This window comes from Rhea americana, unplaced genomic scaffold (assembly GCF_003343005.1).
Source record: "Rhea americana isolate MKP2758 unplaced genomic scaffold, rheAme1 scaffold_137, whole genome shotgun sequence".
In the NCBI taxonomy this organism is placed as follows: domain Eukaryota; kingdom Metazoa; phylum Chordata; class Aves; order Rheiformes; family Rheidae; genus Rhea; species Rhea americana.
Window position 1 is genome coordinate 410,869 of NW_028185450.1, and position 27,511 is coordinate 438,379.

A 27,511-nucleotide genomic window follows, 5' to 3' on the forward strand; every position below is an offset into this window, starting at 1 on the left:
AGCATCAGTTAATCATATATTTAAACCACAATTACTTACAGAATGGGCATTCCAAAGATGATTTGATGCATAGCTATTTTTACGGCTACTAATCTCATTTTAATGGCAGTGTAATTCTTCAGTTGTCTAAATGTTATTTTATTTAACTCCTATAAGAAGCTCCTTAGAGAAATGTATTTATTGTAATTGGGGACACAATTATAGCCAATGTTAAATGAAAAAGACCTACCAAAATATTTTTAGTTGATGTAAATATTAATGTATAACAAACCGCATGTGGTGGTAGCACATAATCTTTTGACTGTAATTTTAGCTCTCTGGTCTTTGCTTCTCTTCTCCTCAGATTAAGTCTGTTCTTTCAAAATCCCCAGCAAATTCAGATAGGATTTCTAAGCTTTTTTCCTGACATACTATGTGACCTTGACCAAGTTATAACTATTTCATATTTCACTTCCCCTGTCCACAACAGACATGTGATACTCATAAAATCTGAAGTTCCTGGACTGATGCAAGAACTACAGAGTGAAAATTTACAGCCTGTGTTATAAAAAAGATAAGGAAAAATGTTATTTATAGTTTTATAGTTCCTTTTTACATGGAATTGTGTTCATATGTATTATTTATTTCTTTAACTGGGCTACAAACTCTTCTACAATCASAAGGCTTGGAGTCAGTTCATAGAATCATAAGGTTAGAAGGGACCTCTGGAGGTCATCTAGTCCAACCCTCAGCATAGCCCCATACAGGGACTGAACCCACAACCTTGGCATTAGCAGCACCACACTCTAATCAACTGAGCTAAACCTGCCAGTTACAGCACTGATGGGCCATATGAATAAGAATATGGCACAAATAAGGAGGCCCTATCACAGCCTGATGCATAGTAAATCCAGCTTTGCAGACCTCAAAATAAGTTGCTATATTGATTTAAGTTTCTTTAATTTGAAATTTATTTTAATATATATGGATATAAATTTTAAATGCATGTAAACATAATATACATAATATACATGTAAGAAAGGACTATATTTACTAAAATTTGCCTACTGATGAGAAGGAAAACAGACAACACTGCCAACATAATTTMATTTTAAGGCCTGTGAGAAATGAACACATGGTCGGTCCTTTTCTGCATCAAAAGCTAATAAACAAATATATTGTAGTATTTAAGTAGCTGTATCTTAGTTTGTATTAGCAATGCTCTAGAAAAGACAGCTTCAATACAACAGGATGGATTTGCAAGGCACTGATTTCACAAAGYACTTTAAAGCAAAAGTCTGTTTATTCAGAATATGCCATATACTTACATGTTGTCCTCTAGTCGCTTTATGTCACCCAAAACAAATGAATGAATGCTGTCTATAGAGCAGGATCCAAAACAATTCAGGTCAGAAATATACTTAACCTTCATAACCCAGTCATCATGTAGCTTGCGTTTAACACTAGGAATATAAATTGAGAGGTTATTAGGAAATACCTGCATTTAGTGTAACAGCTGGATAGGGATTTTGTCAGTGAGATTATACACAACAAATGCTTGCATTTAATATGCAGGGCAGATGCAGAATTGCTCTTCCAGTTTAAAAGCCAGCAGATCTTAGAGCAGAGCTAAGATTAGGGTTGAATCATGCACTGCTATAGTACCAATTATGCTTCCATTTAATAAGGCACAACAGAGCTGTGCCTATGTCAAAGCGGACATATGCAACTGTGAATTCTTTCCTGCAGTTCTACTCTGCAGTCTCTCTGTAGTAAAACCTCTCACTAAAAATGATGCAGTTCTTCCACATAACAACAAGCAAATGATATCACTTAAAAACTATTTTCTTTATTTATTAGGTGGGGTTAATTTATAAACAAAAGCTAATCCTCCATTCAGGCCACAGAAAACCCAAATTAAAACAAACCTGCCAGACCAATAATATTATATCATAAGCAACCTACATCTTAAAATTTTTGGAGTCCAAGACGTGAAATTGTGATTTTTTTTTGGCTTTAGATTGTTTCAATCCAAAGTCATCACTGGTGACCGTAAGCAGGTTGACATAACCCCCATCATCTCCCATTAGGATGTTATCCTTAGCCAGATGATCTGACGCAGTCACCGTGCAAACACAGAGCAGGCCATTTTCCATTGGTTTGATGACAAAGCAATTACTCTGTGAAATAGAGTACAAAAATGTAAATGTGAAATAAGTAAYAGCCCTTAAACAGACTGAAATATCACGCTTATCTACTCACATCAGCATCCAAATCTTGTCTTTGGCTTTTCAAAGTCCCTCTGTGATAACTGTTTTCTGGTATTAGAAACTAATGGAAGATGACTGAGTGAAGCTAAAAGAAAGCTTTTAACTTCAAGGATTTAAGCAAGGCTTTATTTCATACACAGCCTGTTGCATTTAAGTGAAGAAAAATTAATTACAAATTTTAGGGAGATTTCACCATACTAAGTGATATGGTATGTTTAGTAAGAGAGTACAAGGCATCCTGCTCAAAATAAAATGCTGTCTAACAAGAAAATGTGAAATAGTAGAATTATAGAATTGTTCAAGCCGTAAAATGCAGCAGAAACACATACCAAGGAATTATACTAGAGTGTTGTTTAGTAACATAGCCTGAGAATAGCAAGTGTGCTTATATGGGTAGCTGTCTGGGTTTTCAGGAACTGAGACAGAGAGAATGAATATAAGTGCAAGCCATTGTGGTATTGTGCTAGACTGAGAAGGCCTGGGAAGAGAATTTCGAGTCATTCGTAATCCACTGTATTGCTTCTACTGCCTGCCTCCACCTGTTACTTGACCAAAGCATCCTTGCCAACCTGAACTGGCAACTTTTCACATGACATAGTAATTAATTGCTTCACGGTTCTCTCCGTACCACATGGTTCTCTGAGTACCACAACTCAGGAAGTAAAGGAACAAAAGGGATGCAGGGAAGCAGGTAGCACAGGAATGGTGAAGAGAGACAGCACAGCTATACCACTGTCYGTGTATTATTCCTGTTGTCTTGAAAGGTAACTGCTCCTGTTCAGCCACAGGACAGGTTCAAYTCTCATTGATATAATGACTGGGAAAAAAGCTCCATGAGAACACGTTTTTGAGCCTTCCTTTTGAGGAGTCCCGTAGAGTTAACAGAAGGACTTCCATTGATTTGTATCAGAGCTTGGGAACAGGTCTTTGAATATTAATAGAACAAARAAAAAATTCTAAGGATTGATCTTATTGTAAAAATATTCAGTTTTCTTCAACTCATTTTCTCAGCCACCTCAGAATGGCTGAAGAAAGCCATCAGAACAGGAGGAAAAAGCCAAGGCATGGAGCAGAAATTCTTGGTATTCAGAAAAATTTCAACTGTTAGAACATACACTATAAATATTAAGACGCTTTTGCTCTTGGAAAGCCCTGAACAAAATGTAGGATGTGAAGAAAGATTTTCTTTAATTTGAGAAGTTACCCCAAAGGAGTGTATGTTAAATTCCATTCAAGCACCTGTCCCCTGATTCTCAAACAATAGATTCCGATATATGTATACAGCTGCACACACATTAGATACACATGCTCACACATATGCATTAGATAGATATACATAGAAACACAAATTGCTTTGGGGGTTTGTTACAGAATAGGACAAGCTTTTCATTTTTTCAAAAAGTTTTTAGTCAAAAAAATACTATTTTGTGTATAAGGAGTATTCCTTCCATAGTATGAATTCCACTGTTTCACTGAGTTTCTATAAAGACAAATTTAAGGACTGCAACTCACTGGACAAAAGAAATGTGACTGTATGCTGAAAACAAAGAGAACTCTTTCTCAGGCTGCTTCTTTAACCTTTGCCTGATCCAACATACTACCTGACTCCCTTTTGATTTATAGTCCCAGACGATGACTGTCCTTTCAGTGACAGCCACGACACGTTTCAGCTGAATTAGGAAGTCACATCCAGTGACCCAAGCGGTATCCTGGTGGAAAATAAAAAGGGTAGCTAAAGAAGACTTTTCTATGTAAATTTATACCCTTCCCTATAATTAAAATACATATTACAAATCATTTCCACACAGAGTTCCATGTATTCTTCATTAGTGGCTGCTCAATCCCCAGTTAAGATGAATGATCCATTTGCCCCAGCCCTAGCTAATGGAAGCAAGTGTTCTAACTCCAGGAGTAGCTCATACCTGAAGTTATAGAGGTTCCAGGTTGAACCTCTGTTATCAATTGCTCACCTCAGATATGTGGGTGTTGCTTAGAAGAGGACACAAAACACATATTGTTAGCTGAACTGTGATAACCCTCTGAATAAGCACTCTGACAGAGAATAGCAAACTTAAGTTAAAAGGTATTAGCTTGTACATCCATGGTGAAGTAAATTAAATTGCTACACTGGTGCACTTTAGTTCAAAATAAAAGAAAGTTCAAGGCAGTAAAAAATCCAGCTTTTGGAATGAATGTTAATGAAGATAAGTAATTCATCTCTTGCATAAAATAATTTAAATATATACTCCTAATAGGTAGATCAAATATTTACAAAGATATAACAGTGCCTTTGCCCACATTCACCCATATGTCAAGTATACCAACTATTATGGTATGGTCTCAATGTAAAATGTATTTTTTGCAGAGCATAAGATTAAGGACTCAACTTCACTACTATGCTGGCCACGATTTTGTTTTCTGTTGAAACATAAGTGGCTGTTTGATTTTTTTTCCCCAAAATGTAATGCATGGTCCTAAAATGAGAGTGGGATTGAAAAGGAGTATGTTCCATTTCATTTCCATTTCTGTAAGTTTTTAAAATCTCATTTCAGAAATCTCATTTCACAGGTTATTATATTCATACTTTTTCATATTACTGTATTAGGTTCATGTATTGTAATACAGCATATTTTCTGCTATAACTGCAATGCCACAATTATTTATTATTTTAAAATAATTCAGAATATCTATAAAATAACACTAAGTAAAACACCTTATCTTTTCTTCTAACTTAAATTTACAAAAGAAACAGTCTGACAYAGACTCACACAACACAGTTTTCATAGTTCTTCAAGCATATTCTATCTACCTACAATCTCTAAAATGTAGTAGTTCCAGTAGGAGCATTTGGGAAGCAGCTAAAACAGGGATTTATGTTGCCTAAAAATAATCTTCATTCATAAAGGGAGTTAGGAAGCAAAAAGCAAAAGACTAAGACTAYGGTAGAAGACTAAGTCTAAGAAGGCAACTGCCGATGCTCCTACTTTTATTTCTATTGTTGTACACAATATTAATTTTGCTGCTTTTTTAAAGGATCTGAAATCCTGACAGAGTGGTGGGAACAAATACTCTTTATTGCAGGATAAAACTTAATTCCTTCTTAATGACCTGTGGGCAAACACTAATCCATTTATAAGGATTTCTTATGTTGCTTTCTGTGGTAGACAAGTGGAAAATAGTCCTGTGGAAGCTATTGGGATTGTTCAGAAACTCTTACGGAAGACGTTTTTATCTATGGCTTTTTAGGATCCTTACAGTAATGCCAGGTAACAATGACTAATCAGTGTGAAAAAGCTGGTTTTACATTTGTAAATAAACTACTATTTTGTAGTGCTGGTTTGTGATTACATAGTCAAAGTAAAGGAGCTGCATCTTGCAAAGTTTTAAGAGGCTATCACACATAGTGAGATGATATGGAGGTAAAAGGAAGACCAAAATCAAGTAGAAAGGAGAATCTTTRCAATTCCTGACTGCTCATAGAGGAAGTCTGAGGGACAGATGTCCGCTTGCTTTTTTTTTGTGTGTGTTGTAGTTGAATACTAGACAGTAAAACAGCCCTGATGAAAGGACTTTGAATATTGGTATCTAAGGCTTTATTTCATATCTTTACCTAGACATACATCTAAGAATCTCAGGTATTACTTTGAAACAGTAAAACAAAACAAATCACATTACAGGACAGTGATATGGGAAGACACAGCTAGCCATTATTTACAGACTAAATGTCTTGCTCCCCTGAGAAGTTCTGTCCCCCATAGATGTTCTCATGGTAACTAAATCTTCCCAAATCAGTCAGTATATGCCTTGAGAGTATATGGCTTGTCAAGTCTCACCCAGTTTGGAGAAACAGCTCAGTTAAAGTGTGAGAACAGGATAAGGTAGAGTAGAAGAAAGTGAGATGTCTGTTAACAGTTAAGGAAGAATGAATGTGAAAGGTAAGAGTCTAGCCTGGCAGCTCAAAGGAAATGTCTTCACGATACTTAAACTTCTTTTAAGTATTTTAGTGAAGGGCTACTATTCTGATTTCTCATACCGAGGATCAAATTCAAATACATTTAGAGCATAAGGTGGAATAAAAATAGCTGTATCATTCTTGGTGTGCACAGGATCTTCTCTCAGGGCACAGTTTACTAATTCTGACAGGAATTAAGCTGAGATGTGAACCCTTTTCACAGCACAGAGTTACTGAAGAGAGAAAGCTAGATCCAACTCACAGGTCTCTCGGCTTCAGTAGTCCCCACTATAAAATCTAAACCAAGGGGAAACTACAAAATGAGATGTCAGCTTAAAGAGCTTTGCAATAAATACATAAATAAAAAAAAATGTATTCTGGCATAGTATTTTTTGGCCTGCTGGCTGACATTTATAGCTAACATTCACCTAAGAAACTTCTAAAAGTTGGTAGAAGAAAGCCATGATTTCCTGTAGCACAGACACAGCTTAAATTTTAAGTGGTCTGACCTGCAGCAAATTTCAAAACAAGATGCTGAAATAAAACTTAAGCTACATGAACATATTCTGCATGAAAACCACTTTCCGAGCCAGCAGATGCAAGCAGTATTTAGACTGAATTCAGCTGAGCTACCAGAGCCTACAACTTGAAGATATTGGAAGCACATCTCTAGTTCATCAACAGTATTCCTGAACAAAACCACACAGGGAAACTGAGAAATATGCATCAGGGGATAAGATTATTTGCCTTGGAAATATCAAGAGCAACAACATGAACGGAAAGACCAACTACCTGCAAACAGCTTGATTTTTAGAACAGTCTTCAGAACAATCTATGTGGACTGAGTGGACTGATTAAAAGAATTTTAGATTTGTTCTGAATTGTTATATGAGATATTTAAGACATATGTATACAAACACACATATATGTATGTGTGCCTGTGTGTTTCAAAGAACAAACAATTTTCATGAAAAGATACAGGCTTCTGCACAATTACCAAAGGATACATGGCAGGGAGAATGCAGTAAACAGAAGAATTTATGAAATCGTTTCTCTAGTAAAAACTTAAATCTCTATCTCTTCTTAGTTTACACATCTGTACTATTTATTCTCTCTTTCTTGATGAAAGAAAGACATGCGCTTAGTAGCGCATTTATCTTTGCTATGCCCCTGCTCATTTTACGCTGAAATTCCCAACTAAGAGTTTTCTGTAATGCTTAAAATAGACAAGCATACTACCTAGAGCAACAGGAAATTGTCTTGTTCAGATTCAGCTCAAGAATACAAAGCAGAAACTTTCAATGTTCCAGCTTCTCCCAATTTTGAACACTATAAATGTGTGTGGGTACCATTAGCAAAAGTTATATTACAAATGTGAAAACAATTCTCTACGGTTTTACCTAAACGCTAACTAACTGGTATAACTGGGAACAGAACATAGGTCTGCTTCATCTCAGCTACCCCATTTCTTACAACTTACTGCTTCAGCAATACAAATACGGTTAACACAGTGAGTTTTGCTTAGCTAAGACCATGGAAACAGTGTGCTGTCTGCACTGTGCTGATATTAAGGCATCCAGAGCTTTGGAAATAAGAGGATTTTGCTCAGGTAGCAATAATTTATATCTGTATACTGCTACAAATTCAGGACAGCTTGCAGATAAAGTGACAGTCTAGTATTCTTTATAGAACAGGTAGTTGATGAACATCACTTACCTCTCTTACTTTTTGTTGTTTATAGAACAACTTTTTTTTTTTTACCTTTTTACCATGAATAGTCCAAAACTAGAGAGCCTAATTTAAAGAAGCATTGACTTGAGAGCACAAGTGAATTCAGAAGAAAAGTAGAAGGCTGTGTTTGCACAGTTGGAAGGCAAAGATGGTTTACCTTTTTGATTTGTTGTCTTGAATTACAGCAGCACCTGCTAGCCTCTTCTAAAAACATTACAAATCTTAAAGAGAGTACATCTTCATCTATTTCTTAGAGGCAAATAAAAAAATTCGTAATTCTGATATCAAAAAAAAGTAGAAAAAGAAACACGAGATCACCAAATTCTGTTAAGTCTTTCATACACAGGGCCAAAAAAATTTCATCAGGTTGTGGCATGAGTTTCTCTTTTCTCTTCATTAACCCTCAGCTCTCTAGTCAATTAAATGTTCCTGAGAGGCCAAGGATTTTTCCCTGACTTTACCCTGTGGTGGGGATTGTCATGCACAGCAGCAATAATCCCAACCTTCACTGAAGGAGGAGGAATGCAAACTCTTTCTAAGCTCCTTTTCCCTTTGGCAGAGAGAAGGCTGATTAAGTGAAAGCACCTCAGCTGGGAAAGGATGAGAGGGAGGGACAGGGGAAAKAGGACAGCACATTACAAAAAAGAGCAGATCAGACTTGGCCACACAGACTGGTACAGAGCTGAACAGAAGTCCACACTGGCAGATACTGCAGCAGCACACCAGTTTTGGTATGGTAGCCTTTTGGAATCATGATCTTACCATAATACTGAGAGATATCATCATATTAAATAGATCCTCTTTTCACACTTTTTATGGTAGAGGTGCTCCAATGTCCTTCAACGTTCCTAATGCTGCCCTGGCTGTCACAGCGAAAGGACCTCCTCATCCTCTGATGAATAATTCTAAGATTAGTGCTAAGTGCCAGTTTCCACAAGAGGAACTATCAGCCACCTATTGCCCACTGCAGCATCAGGCTGGTGTCCAGCCTTCTTCCCCTTGGTGTTTCCAACGAGTACCATCAAACCTTGTTCTGATCCTATCTTTGCACATTTGGACTCAGTTGTTCCTGCAAGCGAGGCAACAGCAAACTATTAAAATCCACTCTTTCTGTGACACAGCAGTTGGAGAAGCTCTAACCTGATTCTATTCAAAGTTTTCAAAAGTCATTAGGTCCAAGAACATTTACTTCAGTTCACTCCTTGTAGAGTGCCAGAGAGAAATATCAGCTGTACTTATTGGAAATGACTTGTTCCCTCCTCACAGGCCTATATGCTCATTTCCATGCTAACATTTTTCTAAACAGAAGCAAATAATCTTCCTACAGGTTACTAGCAATACGGAAAAGTTATTGCATTACCTTAGGAAAAACATGGGTGTAATTTCATGTAATGATTTGATATAGACTACCCTTTCCTAAACAACATTTTCCAGAAGTGCTACATCTAATAAAGAGTCAAATAATTGGTTGTTCCTACTTCCTGTTCACTGGACATTTTACCAAATCACATTCAAACTTATTTTTACTGCATCCTTCAGCACAATACTTGGGTCAAAAGGATTTTGTGGCACATGCCAAACTAAGGAAATAATTTTAAAAGTCTTGTTCTGAGTATGAAGTTCTCTCCCATTTGAGACTTGGCACAGGCAAGCATTTGGTCAGTCACTTACTGACAGATACGCTATAAACAGTGTGACCGCTTCTTGGCTGAGCCTACTTTGATATCTGCACAAAATGAGAAACAATATAGGAATACAGTATATGAAGTTAGGACAGTACCTGAGTTCAAAGTAGCAGATGGTACAAACCATAAGTGGTTTTCCACAGTTTAACCTAACCAGGTTGCAAAGGTCAGACTGTTTTTACTTACTGTTCAGTCACATAGTTCACTTAGATACCTCTCTGCATTGATTCCAGAGGTCAGATTAGCCCTTGCAATACCATAAATGCAAAATCTTTTTAAGTTGAAGTCATTGGGCCTGTGGCTTGGAGTATTTCTATTTCCTTTTAGAGCATCCATAACATCAGAGAGATCAATCAGCAAAATGCACTGCCCCCGCATAAGCCACAAGCACTGACTTTTAGGGCAATAGGCCACATAGTTTTTTAAGACTTACAACAGTTCCCCTGTCTGCAGGTCATCTGAAGGAAGCTTGTTACCTAAAATCTGCAGTGATACTCCCAAGGTAAAGATGAACTATAAAAATACATACATGTAGCTGGCCAATCTAATCAGCAACATGTAGAACTGTTTTTTCCACTAGCAGATTTACAATCTTTTTTTCCTTATTTAATTTTCACAGTCACAAATTAAGAAGAAAAAAATCCTTGAAAGGTGATGGGTGAAGGACAATTTGGTAGAAAAACAACATTTACCAGATGAAAGAAATCAAATTACCTGAATGTTTCTACAATTGAAAGGAAAAAATTGAACTTGTCTGATGTATGGCACCCTAYGCAAAATTATGCAGCAGTTTCAGGGATAGGAGTAACATTAGAATGACGTTCAGTTTCTACTTAATTCCCTTTAGTACCTGCTGATTTTTAATTAAAATCATTATCTAATAGAAGAAGGAAAATGAACTTACTTTAACATGGGTGGTTGCCAGAAAAAAAAAAAAAAAAAAAAAGGAAAGAAAAAAAAAGAAAAGTTGTAGCAGTAACTAGTTGGCTAGTTGGCAATTAATTTAAAAGTCTGAACACAGTCAGGTCACCTGTATCACTGGCAAAACAGAACAATAGCATGCAATAGAAAGAGCTGGCTGTGAAACCTTCCAGGAAAGATCTTCCAGAAAGCAATAGTTTCAGCTCTTCAAGAGGAGATAGTACTGGTTTGGGGTTAGAGTTCATCTTTTAGCTTGCTGACTGTATGTTCCTCTATTTCTATTGCCCTAGAGGTAAAATGAGGAACTTTAATCATCTCATTCTCTCATGGTTGCTGTTTCATGGGGTTTTTGTTTTTTGTTTTTTAATTTGGAGAAGTTATAGTGAGCAAAGTAAATACAAATACCTATTTTTATAGTGGAGTACAGGATCAGAGTTCTCCTGATGGAAGTATGTTTCTAACAGTCCTTCATAGCTAGAACAGCTTCACCTCCTGTGAGAGTTAGGATGTGGTATAAACAACCCAAGCTAATGCTGGCCCAAATGCCCTGTCCACTACTGCCAGCAAAATACCAGGTACAGACAATATCTTAGGTTCAAAAGAGGAATGTCTATGTTGGTACCTCACATTTCACCGAAGTTTAGTAAGTGGTAGACAGCATAACACGCATCGCTAGAACTAATAGGTTTAAAATTCCCCCCCCCCACCCAAGCTCCCACAGCTGCTCTTCCACTTCCATGTGCAACTACCCATCATTAGTAATAATGTATCAGTGGTTCTCAACCACACCCCAGCAAGTTCATATTTTATAAACTGAGAAGTTGGGGTCAAGTTCTTCCTTCCTGTGTAAGTGTGATACTCAGTATCCATAATGGGCACTTAAGCAGAGTACTGTTAAATAAACATTATMTATAGCAACATTAACTAGTACCTGCACAGAGAACTTTTTTTWAAGGCTTCCTACTCCAAAAGCTCTTTTGAGAGGATGAAGGCAGAGTCCTTGCCTGGGGTCCTAAGGAGAGTAACTATCTGGCTTATGTTCTAGAATAAGCAGCAAATGGTTGGTAATGCAGAGTGCTTCACACAGATATTGAAGCATATTAAATCCCCATTTGTTGCAAAAGGTAATATTTGGCCCTCAAATACAGAATCCACTGTTTTAGAAATAAATAAATATTTCTTTGCCTTCACTTCAATTTCTAATAGCTGCAGGTATGCAAGAAGACATGGGAGCTCTTGTCACAGCAATTAAGCTTTGCAAAAGCCTGCAAACTCTCTTTTAGACAATAATTAGATAYGATAGTAATTCACATAGTGGTTGATGGAAGGCTGTCACAGATGAACTAAGAGATGGTCTTGAAAGCTATCCTGATATAGCCAGTCTAGCTCAAACATTCTGAATGCCAGCTAACATGATGGATACTAATTATTTGCTAGAAATAATCTGATTAACTCTTATTTAACTGCAGTATAATAGTTAAGCTGTGTGATGGCTTGCATCCTCTTTATTGTTCCTATTTTTATTTGTAAATTTGGGTGGGTCTTTTTTTGCAGTTTTTAATTATTCTCAGTTTCTAGTGCAATGTATCCCCCCCAAAAAAAAAAAAAAAATCCCACCTTATGAAAGTTGTCAACTGTGATGATTCCAGGGATATAACACAGCCAATAACCATTAAGAAGACTGTCAAGTTAGATTTGAATATCCAGTTGATCTTGTGAAAAGTTTGGTCATGAACGAAGGTGCATGAACAGAATTTGGCCCATCCTCTTTCCCCACATGTATGCTTTTCACCAGTCAAATGACCCAGAAGTGGCAAAATTCAAATCTGTATTATATTAGATTGACTAACTGTATTAGAAAAATATCTATTCGTGTAAATGGAACACACTGACTTCTATGTGATATATATGCATCCAAGAACACTGTATGTTTAACAATCTGTGCTTTAAAAATGCAAAAAATATACAAAAATAAGCCTCTCTGTCTAGCTGTCAATACACTGCTCCTGAACTCATATTCTGGTGCCTCTAGCTAAAACACATGACCCACTAAGAATCAACTTCAGGGCAAGCATCTTCATATTCCCTTGCCAATAAGCTGCAAAGCTGAACTAGAGGAAACAACTCTAACTAAAATTTTAAGGCCAGGTCTCTTTAAATCCTTGGCCTCTGGGAGAAGAATGATGTAAAAATGCCAGCTCTATATTTGGCTTCATGATGTGAAGTTATCTTCTAGTAACAGGATTCAAGTGATTACAATGCTAAAGAATGAGATTTTTCTCTTGCTTGCACCAGGGTACATCAAAGTAACTTTAACAAAGTCAAAAGCGTTTTGCTAAGATCAGCTAAGATCAGGGTCACTTCATGACTAAATGACTGCTGTATTGCGTTAGTCATTTTCAGAACAGACTGTTTTAGCAGTGGGATTTAAGGTCTCTAACGCACTGCCTTAAAGCAGCTGGGTGTAGAATCATTTACACTGTAGTCACTGATGTCAGAGTGACATCAGTCTGGGCTATGAGAAGGCAGCAACTCAGAACTTCAGAATGGCAGGGGGTGGGTAGAGAGCTATTTTTAACATTACACTTTGTGGAATTATTTCTTCTAGCTACCTAAGAAGGATAATGCTTTGGAGGACAGAGAACGAGGCTTTCAAATAAATTATTTCAGTCATTACCAAAGCCTCAGCATTGTTGGGTTTTTTAATCACCCACAGGAATCCTTTATTGCCTTACAAAYTTCTGTCATGAGCATTATGTACTAATTAGTTGAAACCTTTGGCAAGCCTTATTGCTGCTTTAAAACTTGATTGCATTGTTTAAAACAATTTTAATAAACTGGCTGCATTAAAATTGCAGAAACTTAAAGTGCTAATGAGCATAGGTGTGTGAGGTACCTCATATCATATGTAGAAGTACATTCCTCTAAACAGTAATATAAAAATCTGAGACTCATATACAAATTCTACTTTAATACTCTCTCGTGTTTGAACTCCTACTTAAAATGGTACAGCTCTCATTACAATTCATTGATGACAGCAGTGACTGTGAAGCAGTCATGCAGACTTGCCAGAAAATTTGAGATTGGCAAGCTTCAAGATTTTATTGTATTAAATAATTGTTCTTTGTAAATCTCTGAAAAATATTTTTTCCATTCYAGATATCCTCAGTAGCTGTATAAAATAGTTAATTCTCTAGTTTCCACTATATATGCAAAAGTAAATTGCACAGGCCAAAAGAATATTTTATTTTAAAGAAAAGTTTTTAGAAAAAGAGATAGCGTTATTTTCTATTCAGCTGGTATCTAATAAGAATCCTTTTTTTAATAAGAATTTTTTTCTACTTACTAGCAAGTTTTATGGCCTGTTCAATAGGTTTATAATTTAAAATAACATATATTTCTCTTCAGACCTAAAAATATAGTTAAAGTTATCAATTAAAAGAAGTTACATATACATACATATTTTTAACAAGGTAGTTTGCACTCTAGATCTCTATTCACTCACTTCACAAATATTCCACTACTTTTCATTATTCTACTATTTAGTGGAATAATGAAAAAGTTAGTATGAGTCAGAATTACCTGGTTGTTAAAAACAGTTAGCACTCCTTTCTGAGATGATGTTACTGTGAAATCCAGATGGGGGACCTTCACTATACCCTTAATCACATCTCGTCTCTTGACACCTATCAATGACACAACATTACTGTTCATCTCACAAATATAGAAAAAATAAACAAGCAAAACCAAAATGCCAAGAACAGTTTCTCTTCCTGAAATATGCATTGGTACCAAGTTCAAGGCAGTAATGCACAGTGTCGTAAATTATCCTATACTTGATTTAAATAATCATACTGCATTTTTTAATGTAATTAATACACTGTGAATGTTTTGGTTCTTTCCACAAKGTTTAAGAACAATAGAGAAAGGCAAAGAAGAACGGCATAACTAAATAGTCTGAGTCAGACAACACCGCAATTTCAAAATAATTTAAGGAAATGGAGAATGGAGCAAGGCAGCAGTGGAATGCTCAGACACAACAAAGTTAGTAAACAAGATATCTGACGGAACACATAGGAAGAACTATCATGAATAATAAGCAAAGGCAGCTACGTGATCCTATCACTGCACTTTCAATAAAGTGTGCATCACACAGCATTAAACAGACTGAAATTGTTCTTTTAGATATGAGATGAAACATGTCACCTGCGTGAGTGATCTGCTGTTTTTGGGATACAAGGAAAACTGTGTTTTCTTCATTCAGCTGGGAAGAAATGGCATCACTTTCGACTATGAAATAGCCAAAAATCTAAACAAAACAAAACAGAGCAGAGCAAAACTTATAACTACTTCTGGAATATATGTTTACATGTATAAAATCAAATATTTATCTGACATTTTAATTATTATTTCATATTATTTGTATATGAAATATATTCATATTATATTTCCTAGTGTTATTTCCCTTGATCATTAGCTATTGATATGACTTTAGATTGCAGAGATCTGCTGGTCAGGCACACTCTTCCTTCAGAGTTTGGAAGGAAGCCAGCATACACAGGAGGTTCTAGAAATAATAATAAAAAAAAATCCAACTCATAAAGCTGCTAATACAACTTTGGTTTGTCATCATTGTAAACAATCATCTTGAATTTCTTTTTTACAGTTTTGCCTATTTGTGCTTCCTATTAAGGACCTTAGCTAGAAGGAAAAACAGTAAAAGGCAGACAAAGATTGCATTAGATTCACAAACTGAGAGACTCAAAGCAGCATAGCGGTTAACTTATACAGTAGAAGAACTTCTCCTTTAAGGTACCTAGATTCCTTTTTGCCTGAAAAAAAAGAAAACCCTGAAAACAAATTCCATTCTTAAAATTCTTTTTCAATACTCTCCCTAGGCCTTGAAATGCTTCATTTATAGTTTATGATCCCAAGATAGTGGATTCAGATGGGCAGCTCATTTCTATTCTGGGGTGTTGAAATACTTTAGCTAAAATGCTCTCCAGTCTTCATGTTCTGGGCCCAAGAGCAGGACAGCCATTTCCTCACAAAATGATTTCAATCCCACTCAGCTGAACAGATTTTTTTTCTTCTCCTCTCTCATACTGTGGCTATTACAAATATTCACTTTCTCTCTTATGTTCTGAAAACAAAGCCCAATTGGATGCAAAAGAAAACTGTGTTCTTTTTTCTAGTTCAACGTTTTTCACGTTATACAACAAGATCCCTTTTTCCTCTTTTCTGGGTAATTCAGATATATAGCTCATCAAAAAATATTCTGCATATTCTTACATGACAACATTATTCTTCAGCTTCACTTCACAGTTCTATCCGATCATATGCACAATTATCTATCACACATCATCTGTTAATACACCATCAGTTATAGCCCCTTACATTCCTCCTCCTAGTTTCTTGTAGCATCATCTTGTTTTTCTATCTTGCATCCATACTCAGATCAGAATTTTAGAGGTACACTCCTTCTGCAACATCATATATTGACACAGTATTCACTTGATATGCCAAAAGTAATAATGCTAGTAATTCCTATATAGGAATTCTTTTCTGTGTTTCAGTATTTCCACAGCTAATTCTCATTGTTTTAAGTTATATCTGAATTCCCCAGTTATTTCTATGTAACTTGTAGTACTATGTAAAATGATTCTGAAAAAACTCATGTAGCTAGAGCATTATAACGAAGTTTCCCAAAACATTAAGGATATGGTGTTTTTACTATTGTCACTTAACATTCTTGTAGCAGTTTTCCACTAATGATATATATAAAAACAGCATTCACATTTTCCAAGCAGTGGAAAGCTTTTTCYCTTCTGGGAAATAAGTTCTTGGTGAGAGGACTTTTCTTTATGATACGGTGACTTGCTATCATGTCACTCCTGAGAACAGATAGGATTGCTGGAGGCAGCAGCTGGGCTAGGCCAATAGCTGCCCTGAAGCCAAGAGAGGTAGATATCTCCCAGTGAGGCCCCAGACATGCCCTGCCTCCCATACACATGAGACAATGTTAGATCTGATCTTTCGCTTCTGCTCACCTGGCAGAATGCTGCCCATAGAAACCCTTCTTGAAAAACCCTCAGAGCTGCCTAGGTGGCTTCTGTCTCTCCAGCATGGAGACAGGCAATTCAATCATGCCCCATAATGACTACAAGAGGCTGACAAAGATCATAAAAGATGAGGCAAAATGCAATTTACACATTTTTCAGAGATCTGTCATTTAAAAATAGAGCTTTCAAAGTGCCAGCTAGATTCAGGAAGAGTAGAAGAGGTCTGCTCCAAGACTTCTCCAAGCCATTGACAAATGACACCTATGAGACTGTCCAGAACAGGTCTTCCTTGGAGCTATCTTATTATAATTGAAAATCACTTCAATGTTTTTTTAACAAAAATGTGTCATTTGAGTATGGGTAGACTGTTGTGGAGACCGCCAGAAATTTAGGAAATCCTTGAAAATGGAACCACAGGGCTGTCAGTATCTGCAAAAGAGAAGCATCAGAAAGAGAAAGGAATAGAAACACACTAGGTCATGATCTTTTAGATCATGGAAATATATCCTAGAGCTATTGTCAAGATAAAAGAGGCCAGAAACGGATTGGTAGATTTGGAAACTGTAGATTTGTGATAGCATGAAGAGAAGAGCAAAGGGTCAAGGATGTACTTCTGGGAAGGGGGAGAGAGACAGAAATGACAAAAGAAAAACAGCAAAGGAGCAAAGTGACGTATATGCCTCTTCCCCGATTTTCAAGACCGAAGGCATGCTCAGCAGTGCAAAGAGCACCAGGGGAATTTCAGAAGAACAGGGATGAAACACAGTCCTCGTAGAAAAAGCTTGTTAGAAAAYTGGGGCACAGACAGCAGAAACTATGATGGGTATTTATGATCGTACTGAAAGTAGCTGTTATCAATGATCCATTTGAAAAATTGAAGTGATTAAAAAGAAGTCAAAGATTAGAAGAATGAATATAACAAATATGGGAGGCATATCTGTTTCCATTTTACCAGTTCAGAATGAATTTGTTTTCTAGGGTTTCTTTTTGTTTGTTTGTTTTCAAAAAAATAAAAGGCTCAGTTTTAAAGGAATGAAAAAGCTAAGGAGAATGAGAAAGAAGCAAGTGGCACTTAGACTGATCAAATGTTAAATAGGGTTAACTTTAAAAAATAAAATGAAATAAAAATGAGGAGGACTGCAAATGATGGAGGAAGAAAAAAAAAAAAAAAAAAAAAAAAGCTGTGATCCTTACCAGCCTTACCAGTAACAAAATGCATGCATCTTTATACATCTTTGAGTATCAGAAGGTAAAACAAGAGATGAGGAGACTTTAGATAGGAATGATCTCTTATAGACATTGCCACTCCAAGGAAAGAAGGAATAGGGAAAATATTCAGATGAATGCAAGGCCTAAAGTGGAAAGACCAGAAAGATAGAGGCAATGCCTAGCAAAGATGGCAAAAAGGATAAATTGCAGCTACAGTCATAAGCCTATGACATGGAAGAATAGAAAACACAGGTTTCATTCCATGCATAACCATCTCACTCCAGGACGACCTAAATCATACTGAAACTGCAAATTTTGCTGGAGAAAGAAAACAAAAATGACCCATCACTATTTAATATGTAGGWTACAAACCAATATCATTTTGTTTTATTAGAACCAATTCAGATAAGCCTAGCAATATCCATTTTGGTCTAATCATTTCAGATACGATGTTACCACGATTACAGCAGATCTAAACCTGATGTTCAAGTTATAGTTGATGTAAGTTGGGCTCAGACAACAATCAGGTGAACAATGCAAAAATTATTCTGCTTTAATATATGCTAAATCCTAAGAATTATAGGAGTCAGTGGTTTGCTTAATTCAGTTCTCATCTCCTTCTTTATATTCAGACTACCTGTAAAACAAATCTTACCCTTTTGTCCTGAAGAGAGCTTAGATGTATAAAGTGTTCCATAGTGTATAGATAGCTTCTAATGCACATCAACATCAGATTTCTCAGTAAACAGGAAGAAAACAAAAAAGTGAAAAACTCACTGAAGCTTTTCAATGCACTATCACACTTCAAACTGTACTGGATAAGGCTGGGTCTAGGTAAAGATATCAAAGTTGGACTGAAGCTGATTCAAATGCTCTGCTTTCTTATCATTCATAATTGCATTATTATTTGCACCATGCACCAGCTTCTAGTTATTTCATGTTAAATACTGTATTTTCTTAGTGTATCTTTACATTTGGGAGCAAAGGAGAAAATAAAGTAAGAAAATAGAGTAATACTTTATAAAGAATTCTTTTGAACAGAGAAATAATTAATATTTCTATTTCACTCCCTACAGTAGTCCACACAGTCTGTCATCCATCTCCTACATGTAATGCCTGTTGTGGGATGCCAGAGATTCCATCAAATATCACACACTTCTGTTTTTCAAGGATGTTTGTACATAGGGTATTTTGAAAGGCTGTAGTGAGTCTGCTCATACTTGGTAACATCTGAGGAATGCTCACAGAAAGGATTCAGAGGAATTCTATCCCAGGCACATCCCACACAAACACAGATTTCATGAGGAAACTAAAGGGACTTCACCTCTTTTATTAGACCCTGTACTGTGCTTGTTAGCTGTCAATTCCATAGTATGTCCATGGCTTCTTTTCGGCTTCCTAGCTCACATTCTGGACAGCCATCATCAGGGAAATGTTGCACAGCATGGCTGTAGCTGCCCCCTTCAACAGTAGGGTCCAAACTGTGGTCAGCCCACATCCCTGGCCTACTAGAAAAAGGAGAAACTATATCCTACCTTCTTCCATTCACAAGGGACTGCCTATTGTACTGTTTTAGAGATGCTGAAATATGGTCATTTAGACTAGTAGTTCTGTATAACACAGTCCTTTCTTGAAGAGAGTAAGGACCTAGACATGAACTGCAGGAGAACACTCAAACAGTAGGTGCTACATTTTGGGGAGCAGGAATTCTCCAGAACTCTTTCTACCGCTCTCAATGGTTCTCTTGCTCATCCTAGGGACATATGCAGAGCGCTATACCACACTGAGCTCCATATCCTGGTGAACTGAAATGCCTGACTACATGCAGCAGGTTAAGAGTCCTCTTTGCCTTTTGATATTGGGGTTGTACTCTCTTACTGTCATCATAATTCTTCTAGGAATTTCAGAGAAAACTTTGATAAAACTGTTTGCAATTAGAGATGCTTTAAACAAAAAAGCTGTATTTTCTGGATAGCTTAGACTGAAATTTTTGATTTCCTTACAGATGTTTTGATTAAAAATCCTTAAAATAAAAGCAAATTCAGAGTGCAACAACTGAAAACAGAAAGAAAAACAGAAAGAAAAAGAAATACTTTCTGTAAAATCTTTGTTCAGGCTAAAGCTATTTTGGGGGATGGACGAAGCAGTTTGACAAAAGCATGTCAATTGTATCAACTGAATAGTTTTCCTTTTCATTCTGAGTTTGTTTCCTGCAGACATTTCTTCCTAAGAACACCATACTGCTATAGCAGTATCCAATCAGTCGATAGTCTTGATCATTCAACTATCCTGAACATGGATTGGCTAATGAAGAAACATTCTATGACATTTCCAAGTTTCTTTGCTTCTTTAGTTCCTTTAGTTTCCCTGTTCATAAAGATGCTGAGTACAGTAGCTGTTACTACCCATTCTGGTGCTTAATAATGCTAAAAATATTGTACCTCAAATCATATTTCTTCCAGTTGTCATAAAGGGAGAGTGCATAAGAGACTGAGCATTTTACAGTTTTATCTAACATCCATGAGTAACAATAGTTGACATTTCTATTTTCCATATAGTCTTTTATAACATTACTTAAGCATATGATTAACTCAGACAATGTTCCCAGAAATTAGAAATAATCTTCAAATCCAGGTAACTAGTCTGACTGTACTGGAAACTCAGGTCAGGTTTTGGAGTAAAAGATATTCACTCCACTAATAAACAGATCTTCCTTCAGTTATCCTATTAGCTAATAGATCTAAACATAATTTGCTACTGTTCTACTTTCCTGAATGAGGGGTTGGCTCATTCTGACAGTCACCATGAATTCAAGAGTTTTTCCAGTGGGTCCCTTCTTCATACCCATAGAGCACATCTTACTCTCTACAGGATAAGTATCAAGCTTGCCACAGCTACACAAGAGATTATGCCATCTCCCTCTCCTCTCCACAGCAAGACGTTTGAAGAAGTTTRAATCATACAAGAATTTGACTACCGTTACAATGAAGCAAGAACATCGGCACATCTGATGGCAGCCGGCTGTTGCCCAAGAACGAAGCTTGAGCATCATGTACCAGCAATTCTGGAAAGGAYTTTTTTCTGGTTTTTTTAGATCGTTTCAAAGAAAAGTTGAGTAAAGCCTAGTAACAATAGGACTTCACATTTAAGTATCCTCTCATTCTGAAAGAGGAAGTAATGAAGAAAGGTGACATGCAAGCAGCTGACATGCAAAGATACAGATTTTAAATTTAGCTCTCAGTAGTTGAACTTAATAACAAAAGGATTGATGTGGCCTGAAGTTTTATCTGATAAAGAGACTTTATAGGCAAATTCAGCAGCAGATAGTTAAGTGATGTTTAAGTTCTCTTCAGCTAACTATTTCACAGATTTCCCCCAAACCCTATTAGAAGAAAATCTTTAATGTCTGACCTAAGCAAGTTTGGGGGCAATACGATACCACAAGTAAAAACAATGTTAAGAGAGGTATTAGTCAGAAATGCTACCATATAGAAACTTATTAAACTGAATGGATTGAACACACTGCTCTCAGAGTGGTGTTAGGAATTTACTTTGAATTAATCTTGATAATGTGTAAAGAACAGGAGAGAAGCATCTTCAAGCTTTACAAAAGCAACATGATGTTCCACTGTAAAGTAAAATGCAAATATGCTAATGAATTTATAGTTCATATCACTTGGYAATACTTTGCCTTTTGGTATACGTTCAGTCCAACAAGGACTTGCCATATACACAATGTCACCTAGGCCATCACAGGGAAGTCACTGTGTGCTAGAAGTTATGTCTTGTCTGTACAATTCTGCACAATTCTGTATATTGCCAGAAGCTGAGAAGGGTAAACTGGAGAGATTTACAATTTCAAACTTGCCTCAGTCACGTACTCTTTTCCCAAAGATYTGCTATTTATCACCGTTAGAGACAGAAAAAATGGATTACATGGATCTCACCCACCTACAGAGTCAAAGAATACCTGCGTAATTCTCCAGTTACAAAACTCTACTAAAATGTTGCCATGCCTATAGTTTTTTTGCATTTAAGGACAAATTTATCCTTGATACATATTTAAAGAAAGGAAGAATTTCTCATAGCCTAGCTAAAGATAGACTCATCCTCAAGGCACAAATTGCATACTAGAGTCATAAGAGACTTTGCGTTTTGTCAAGATGCCTGAGGCCAATGTATATCAGTGAAACAATTCAGGAGAAGCCCTGGACATACTGACTTTGGCCCTCAAATGCCACCCTCCAGATCCAGCTGCCTTGTCAGCAATCTAATATACCAAACTTTGCTTGAGGATAAGCAGTTCTGGTAGATAGCTCAGTGCTCTTTCACAAAACAAGCAGGAAAAACATGATTTTATTCAGTTGTGATGTTCTTTAATATGAATCGATGTGCATCCACCTAACAGGCTCATAGAATTTGGTTCAGAGAGACCAAGGGCCAAGTTTCTCAACTCACATAAATCAGCATATCRTAATTAAATGTTTAAGACTTTTGATAAGCAAGCTCAGCTGATGTACCGCACAGATAGGGAAAGAAAAGCAGTTCCTCTACCAATAAAAATGTATTTTACTAGCACAGTATGAGCAAATCTTACTCCTAGAAACCTGCCACAATTAGCAGCATGGATTCTTCTATGAGTTAAGCTGTTTTGTATGATACATTTAGAAGTCTGGGATCAGCTGGAGATAGTCAGCAGAAAATCCAGTACAGGAAGCTTGTAGAGACAACTCTGTCATTTTCAAAATACCCATTTATTTACTCACACGAAGGAAGAGAGGAAAGGCAGGGCTCAGCAGAACTCTGCCATGCTTCATCATTCACTGACCTGACGGCCCAGATGAGCAAGTGAAATAGGGTAGGGACACCTCTGGGGACACTTTCATATTTACGAGTTCCACTTACACTGAAGACACATCTTTAATGTTGAAGTTTCGCATTCTGGATTTCTTCACTAGGAGCACAGGGTTTTTCTTTTWAAAATAACATTAATAATAGCTAGAAAGAGCTAAATTTTAAAGTGTTAACCCCTTCAGTTCTCAACTCACTGATGAAAGCACATCAGCACTTACCAGAATGGATATCACCACTTATATTCCATATGAAAAAATCCAAAGGACAGATTTTACCCCCCTCTCATCAATTTTCTGTGATAGAAACCTACATTTAATGAATAAGTGGATGCATGCAAATTTTTATGCTGTTCACTATCAGACTATAAATAAACATGGAACCCTTTTCTTTCCCAGCTTGTTAAAATTGAACATTGCTTCTTAAATAGGACCACACAGTAACACATAAGATACTCTAAGCTAGTTCTTTACTTTTTGTCTAGATCAACCAAAACAAAACTTTTAATGTAATTTTCTAACCTCAAAGGCAGATCTATCTTCATTATCACTTGGCTTTTAGTAGAAGAACGATGGACAGAATAAATAATAACACTAGAGTGCACCATTATGCCATGGAAAGATAAYGGACACATGAACAACATGCATAATCAGCAGCTAAATACTGGTATCTTTTAAGATTCTAGTTAATTGCTTTTATAAAATAAAATAAACAAAATAAAATAAATCCTTACCTCACACCATTCTGTCTTCGCATCAAGGTTGCTGCTAATCTTCCTGAAAAAGGCCTTAACATTATAATCCTTTATTTCTGGACCAAAAAGTGCTTGTACAGTTTCATAGAACTTATCATAGTCTATCTCATCTGAATGGAAGGAACAATATCCACAGAGTCAAAAACTGGCAAGCTATAGCTTTTTTCTTAATCTCCTCTAACTCCTGTTCCCTCTCTCCTTCTACATCAATAGCATGCAAGTTCCTTCTCCTCATACTGTATTCATTAAAGCACTTTGCCAAAAAATTACAGAGTCTTACTTTCAAAATCACCTGATTTGCAATGAATAGCAAGAAATAGAGATAAAATAAAAGCCAGAAAATTTTCAGCTTTTCTTTCTTCCCTTACTCTTATCCTACAATTCTGGTTTGTTGATATGAAACCAAAAAATGTCCTGGGATAAAGCTGATCCTTCCATGTAGTAACAGCCATTTGCATTAAAAAGAAAAAAACTTACCCTGATTATTTACAATAAAGAAGCTGGATTTACATAATTCATTGGCTTTGTGCTTCTTCAGATCACTAGAAATATAAAGCAAGCCAGAAGTGATAATTTGTATACGTGACAACTCTGTCAATCATGATTTTGTGAACAACTAGCAAAGTATTATAATTTGACCAGAAATCTTAGCAGGAGGTAAAAAGCATTCTCATAGAGCAATCAACCTATTTCCTGTAAAAATCAATAAGTCACTGCCTTGTTTGAACATTAATTTGAGGTCTTTCTTACAGTCTTGTCTCCACGACACCTCTCTCAATTTGAAAATTACACATTGTTCCAATCTGAGACAGTACCTCTTACCATCATCTTTAACATACAGTCCTAATCTCTCCTCTGTCTTCTGGATTACTTTTTTTTCAACTAGTTGCTGGAACTGTTTCAAAGCATTCTTGAAGTGTGCCACATCAAGAGCAGAGCAACTCTCTTTATCACAATCCTTATCAGACATCCTTCATTAACAGAGGAAAAACAAGGTAAGAGGGAGAGTTCTTCTTCTTATAGCCTGGTCCAAGTGTTGTTTTCTGCCCTAAATCTTAAATTCCTACATAAGTTTGTATGAGGTGCAACTGCATGACAGGAATACCAGGTGCTACATAATAAGGAGGTCAGTCTTGTGCCATCCCCACCTGGCAAACCTTCCAGAGAACTGTTGATGTCACAACCCCCCCTTACATCAGGGAATCCTAACTTGCTGCTGAGCAGGCCTAGGCCACAAACCAGGATCAGTGATAACCTGGCAAACGAGACTTGCTCTTCATGTCTGGTGCAACTGGCAGTCAAACAGGCATGAACTTTTTCATCTCCAGAGCCAGACAAGAGCTACAGAGCTTTAGTCCAGAGATTAAATGGTGGTCTGGGCAAAAGTCAGCTATATTCATGTGTCTCTCTAACAGTTCCTGTTGTGAAAAGGATCAGCATTGAATTTATACCAGGTTCATTCGCAATCTTAAAGTCAGATATTCCTGTACCAAAGTACTCCAAGAACCTCAGTCCAGTAGTTTTTCTGAGAGCATATTTAAACACCAGCAGGACTAGCTGTTCAGAAAACAAAACTGCAGGTACCATTTTCTTTTAAAAGTGGCAGCCCAGAACACTTACCGACTTATCAAAATTGTTTGGTAAGTTAAGCAGTRTCTTGAGAACAGAAATTCGCCTTGTGAGAGCATCAGTCCCTGTGTTATACTTGTGTTTCCTTTCTACTCTTCCACATCTTAAATTCTTTAAGGAATGGTGGTACCCTAGTATAGCCTACTGAGGAGCTGGAGAAGTGAATTTATTTTCCTCTCTTTGAAACAGAATTAAATCTAAATCTGTTTCCTGAACGAATAGCACAGCGACTACTGAAGAAGGGGCAAGTACCACTTCTTGTGGGAATATTCTAAAGAATGAAGTTTCATTTATTTTTTGGACAGGGATGATGTAAAAAGTTGTCTTCAAACTATGTTTCAGTATTGTGATTTTTAAGTGGCTGGAAGCATTTTCCTGAAAAAAAATAGTGCTTGAAAGTGGAAGTTTAAAATTTGTCCCTGTGATCAGTAGTTTTCTATTGACTGGATATCTACAGTTAAAAAAAATAAATGGCTACAAGTGTCACTAATTAGTATGTTAATTACTTTGGATCATGTTATGATCATAGATTCTTTGTATATGGAAGCTAGGGATCTTGCTCAGGGTTCTGGATTCTACTCTACACCTCAGATGTTCAACTTTGAGCTTCTACGATCATTTACTGAATCTGACTCTTTATGCTTGACTATATTTTTGTAAATTGTAAAGACTTACCATTTGCTGACGTGGCAGAGTGAGGCAACATGTTCTACTATCTAATCTAAACAGCTCTGCTCTTTTACTGGTTTTGCCACTTTTTTTTTTTTTGGTGACCATATCAAATTACTAAAATATACCTGTAAAACAGGAATGCCATTCCAATCCTGCATTAGTTCCATTAAAGTATTACTAATCTGTATTCATTAATCTCTACACTTTATAACATGTGCCTCATCCACAGTTCTTTTCGTGTTCTTCTCATGTCAATACAATATGCTGTAGTGCATATTAATATGCATCAGATATTAAGTTCTGGTGCCCTTGCCATTACTACACTTCTCCCATGTCCGTTGTACATTTACATGAATATTATTGGCGTAATAAACATTACTGAACTATAACTGAAGATAAACAAAACTGTTCATGACATTAGTTGTGCTTAAACAAACATGCATTTACATTTGTTCACTGATCTTTCAACTAGTGAGGTCATTAATTCACATTCAGTAATATAATCAGGTATTTCCGTGATCAACCAAATTCCAAAGTACTTCAGAGAAGTACATTAATGATAATGAGTAGAAGTTGTTATCTTTCGTCATTCCAAAAAAACCCAGAAAAAAATAGAGCTCTTAGAGAAGTCATAAGAAGTCTTGGTGTCCCATTTTTCATCCCAGTTAAGTTGCATAATCCTAGATTCTTTTAACTTCTTATTCCAGTACAGACATTATTGCTTTATCTAGTGACTAAATTATGGATGAGAAAATCCAACTACAACAGGCAGGCCAAAAACATCTGCAAGATCACCTTTGACTTTATAATTCATGTGCTTGTTCCAAAATTTAGCAAAGGCGCTATGAATTCATGGAGCTTGAATTCAGAAAAAAAACATTAGATCTTCTACTTTAACTCCTCTGCAGATCATTAATACCCAGTCATTTATCACTATAACGAGCCTAAAAATTTTTTCTAAAGCAAAACTTGCAGAAAGGCAAGTTTTGATTTGCAGACATCAAGAGATGGAGAATCCATCATGTTTGTTCCAAAGGTTAATTGCACACATTGTTAAAATTTAAGCTTCTCAGTTGAATTTGCATGGCTTCAGTTTCCATTCAGCTGTTCTTGGAATGTCTCAACTGATGTAGAGAGTAACACCGGGTATATTCTCCCACTAAGGACCTTTCTACCTGAAATACTTCCCCATTTTTTCTCTCGTTTAGTAAAGCATATTGAACTCTATGCTTCCTACTGCAAGGTTTTTCTTCAGGCATCAAAATAATGTTTGTAATTCTTTTCTGCAGTTTTCAACTTTTCAATATTTTTAAAAATGTTGATACCGCATATTTGTGAAATGCCTTAATAAGCAAATTGCTACTCTGATCAAGTAATGCATTTCAGTTTACTTGTTAAACTTATTTTTCTTTAGATTATATTGAACAATTTCTTTGTATTGTTTGTATAGCTACTGAGCTCCAGATAAGCTTTAGTACCACTTCACCTCAGACTGACAACAAGCTCATTGGTCAAGAGTTACTTGAATTGCTGCATATGGAATTGCTGTTCTGTAAAGATTCCATAACTGAGCAAAAATTAAAAATTATAGTTTATATGTTTTGTGTCTATTTAAAGGATTGACACTAACTAGGTATTTTTCAAGGTTATCAAATTTCTTCCTACAAAAAACAAATGAACACCATACTCACCACATATATACTTGGGAAAACCAGCTAAGCAACAGTTTTGAGATATTTTGAGAAAACAAAAATTTGATAGTGAACAGAGTTACTAAAAATAATGCATGCAACTCA

At 36.3% G+C, this 27,511-nt stretch overlaps 1 protein-coding gene across 1 annotated transcript in view; it reads right to left on the minus strand.

Annotated features, from left to right (window-relative positions):
• Window positions 1-24,384, minus strand: part of WDR64 (WD repeat domain 64) — an 85,846-nt gene extending 61,462 nt beyond the window's left edge. The window contains 7 exon segments of the mRNA XM_085298255.1: window positions 1,308-1,442; window positions 1,945-2,159; window positions 3,851-3,991; window positions 14,121-14,224; window positions 14,745-14,847; window positions 23,394-23,524; window positions 24,237-24,384. Of these exon segments, the coding sequence (XP_085154381.1) occupies window positions 1,308-1,442; window positions 1,945-2,159; window positions 3,851-3,991; window positions 14,121-14,224; window positions 14,745-14,847; window positions 23,394-23,524; window positions 24,237-24,384 (977 nt within the window).
• Window positions 24,385-27,511: the final 3,127 nt, after the last annotated feature.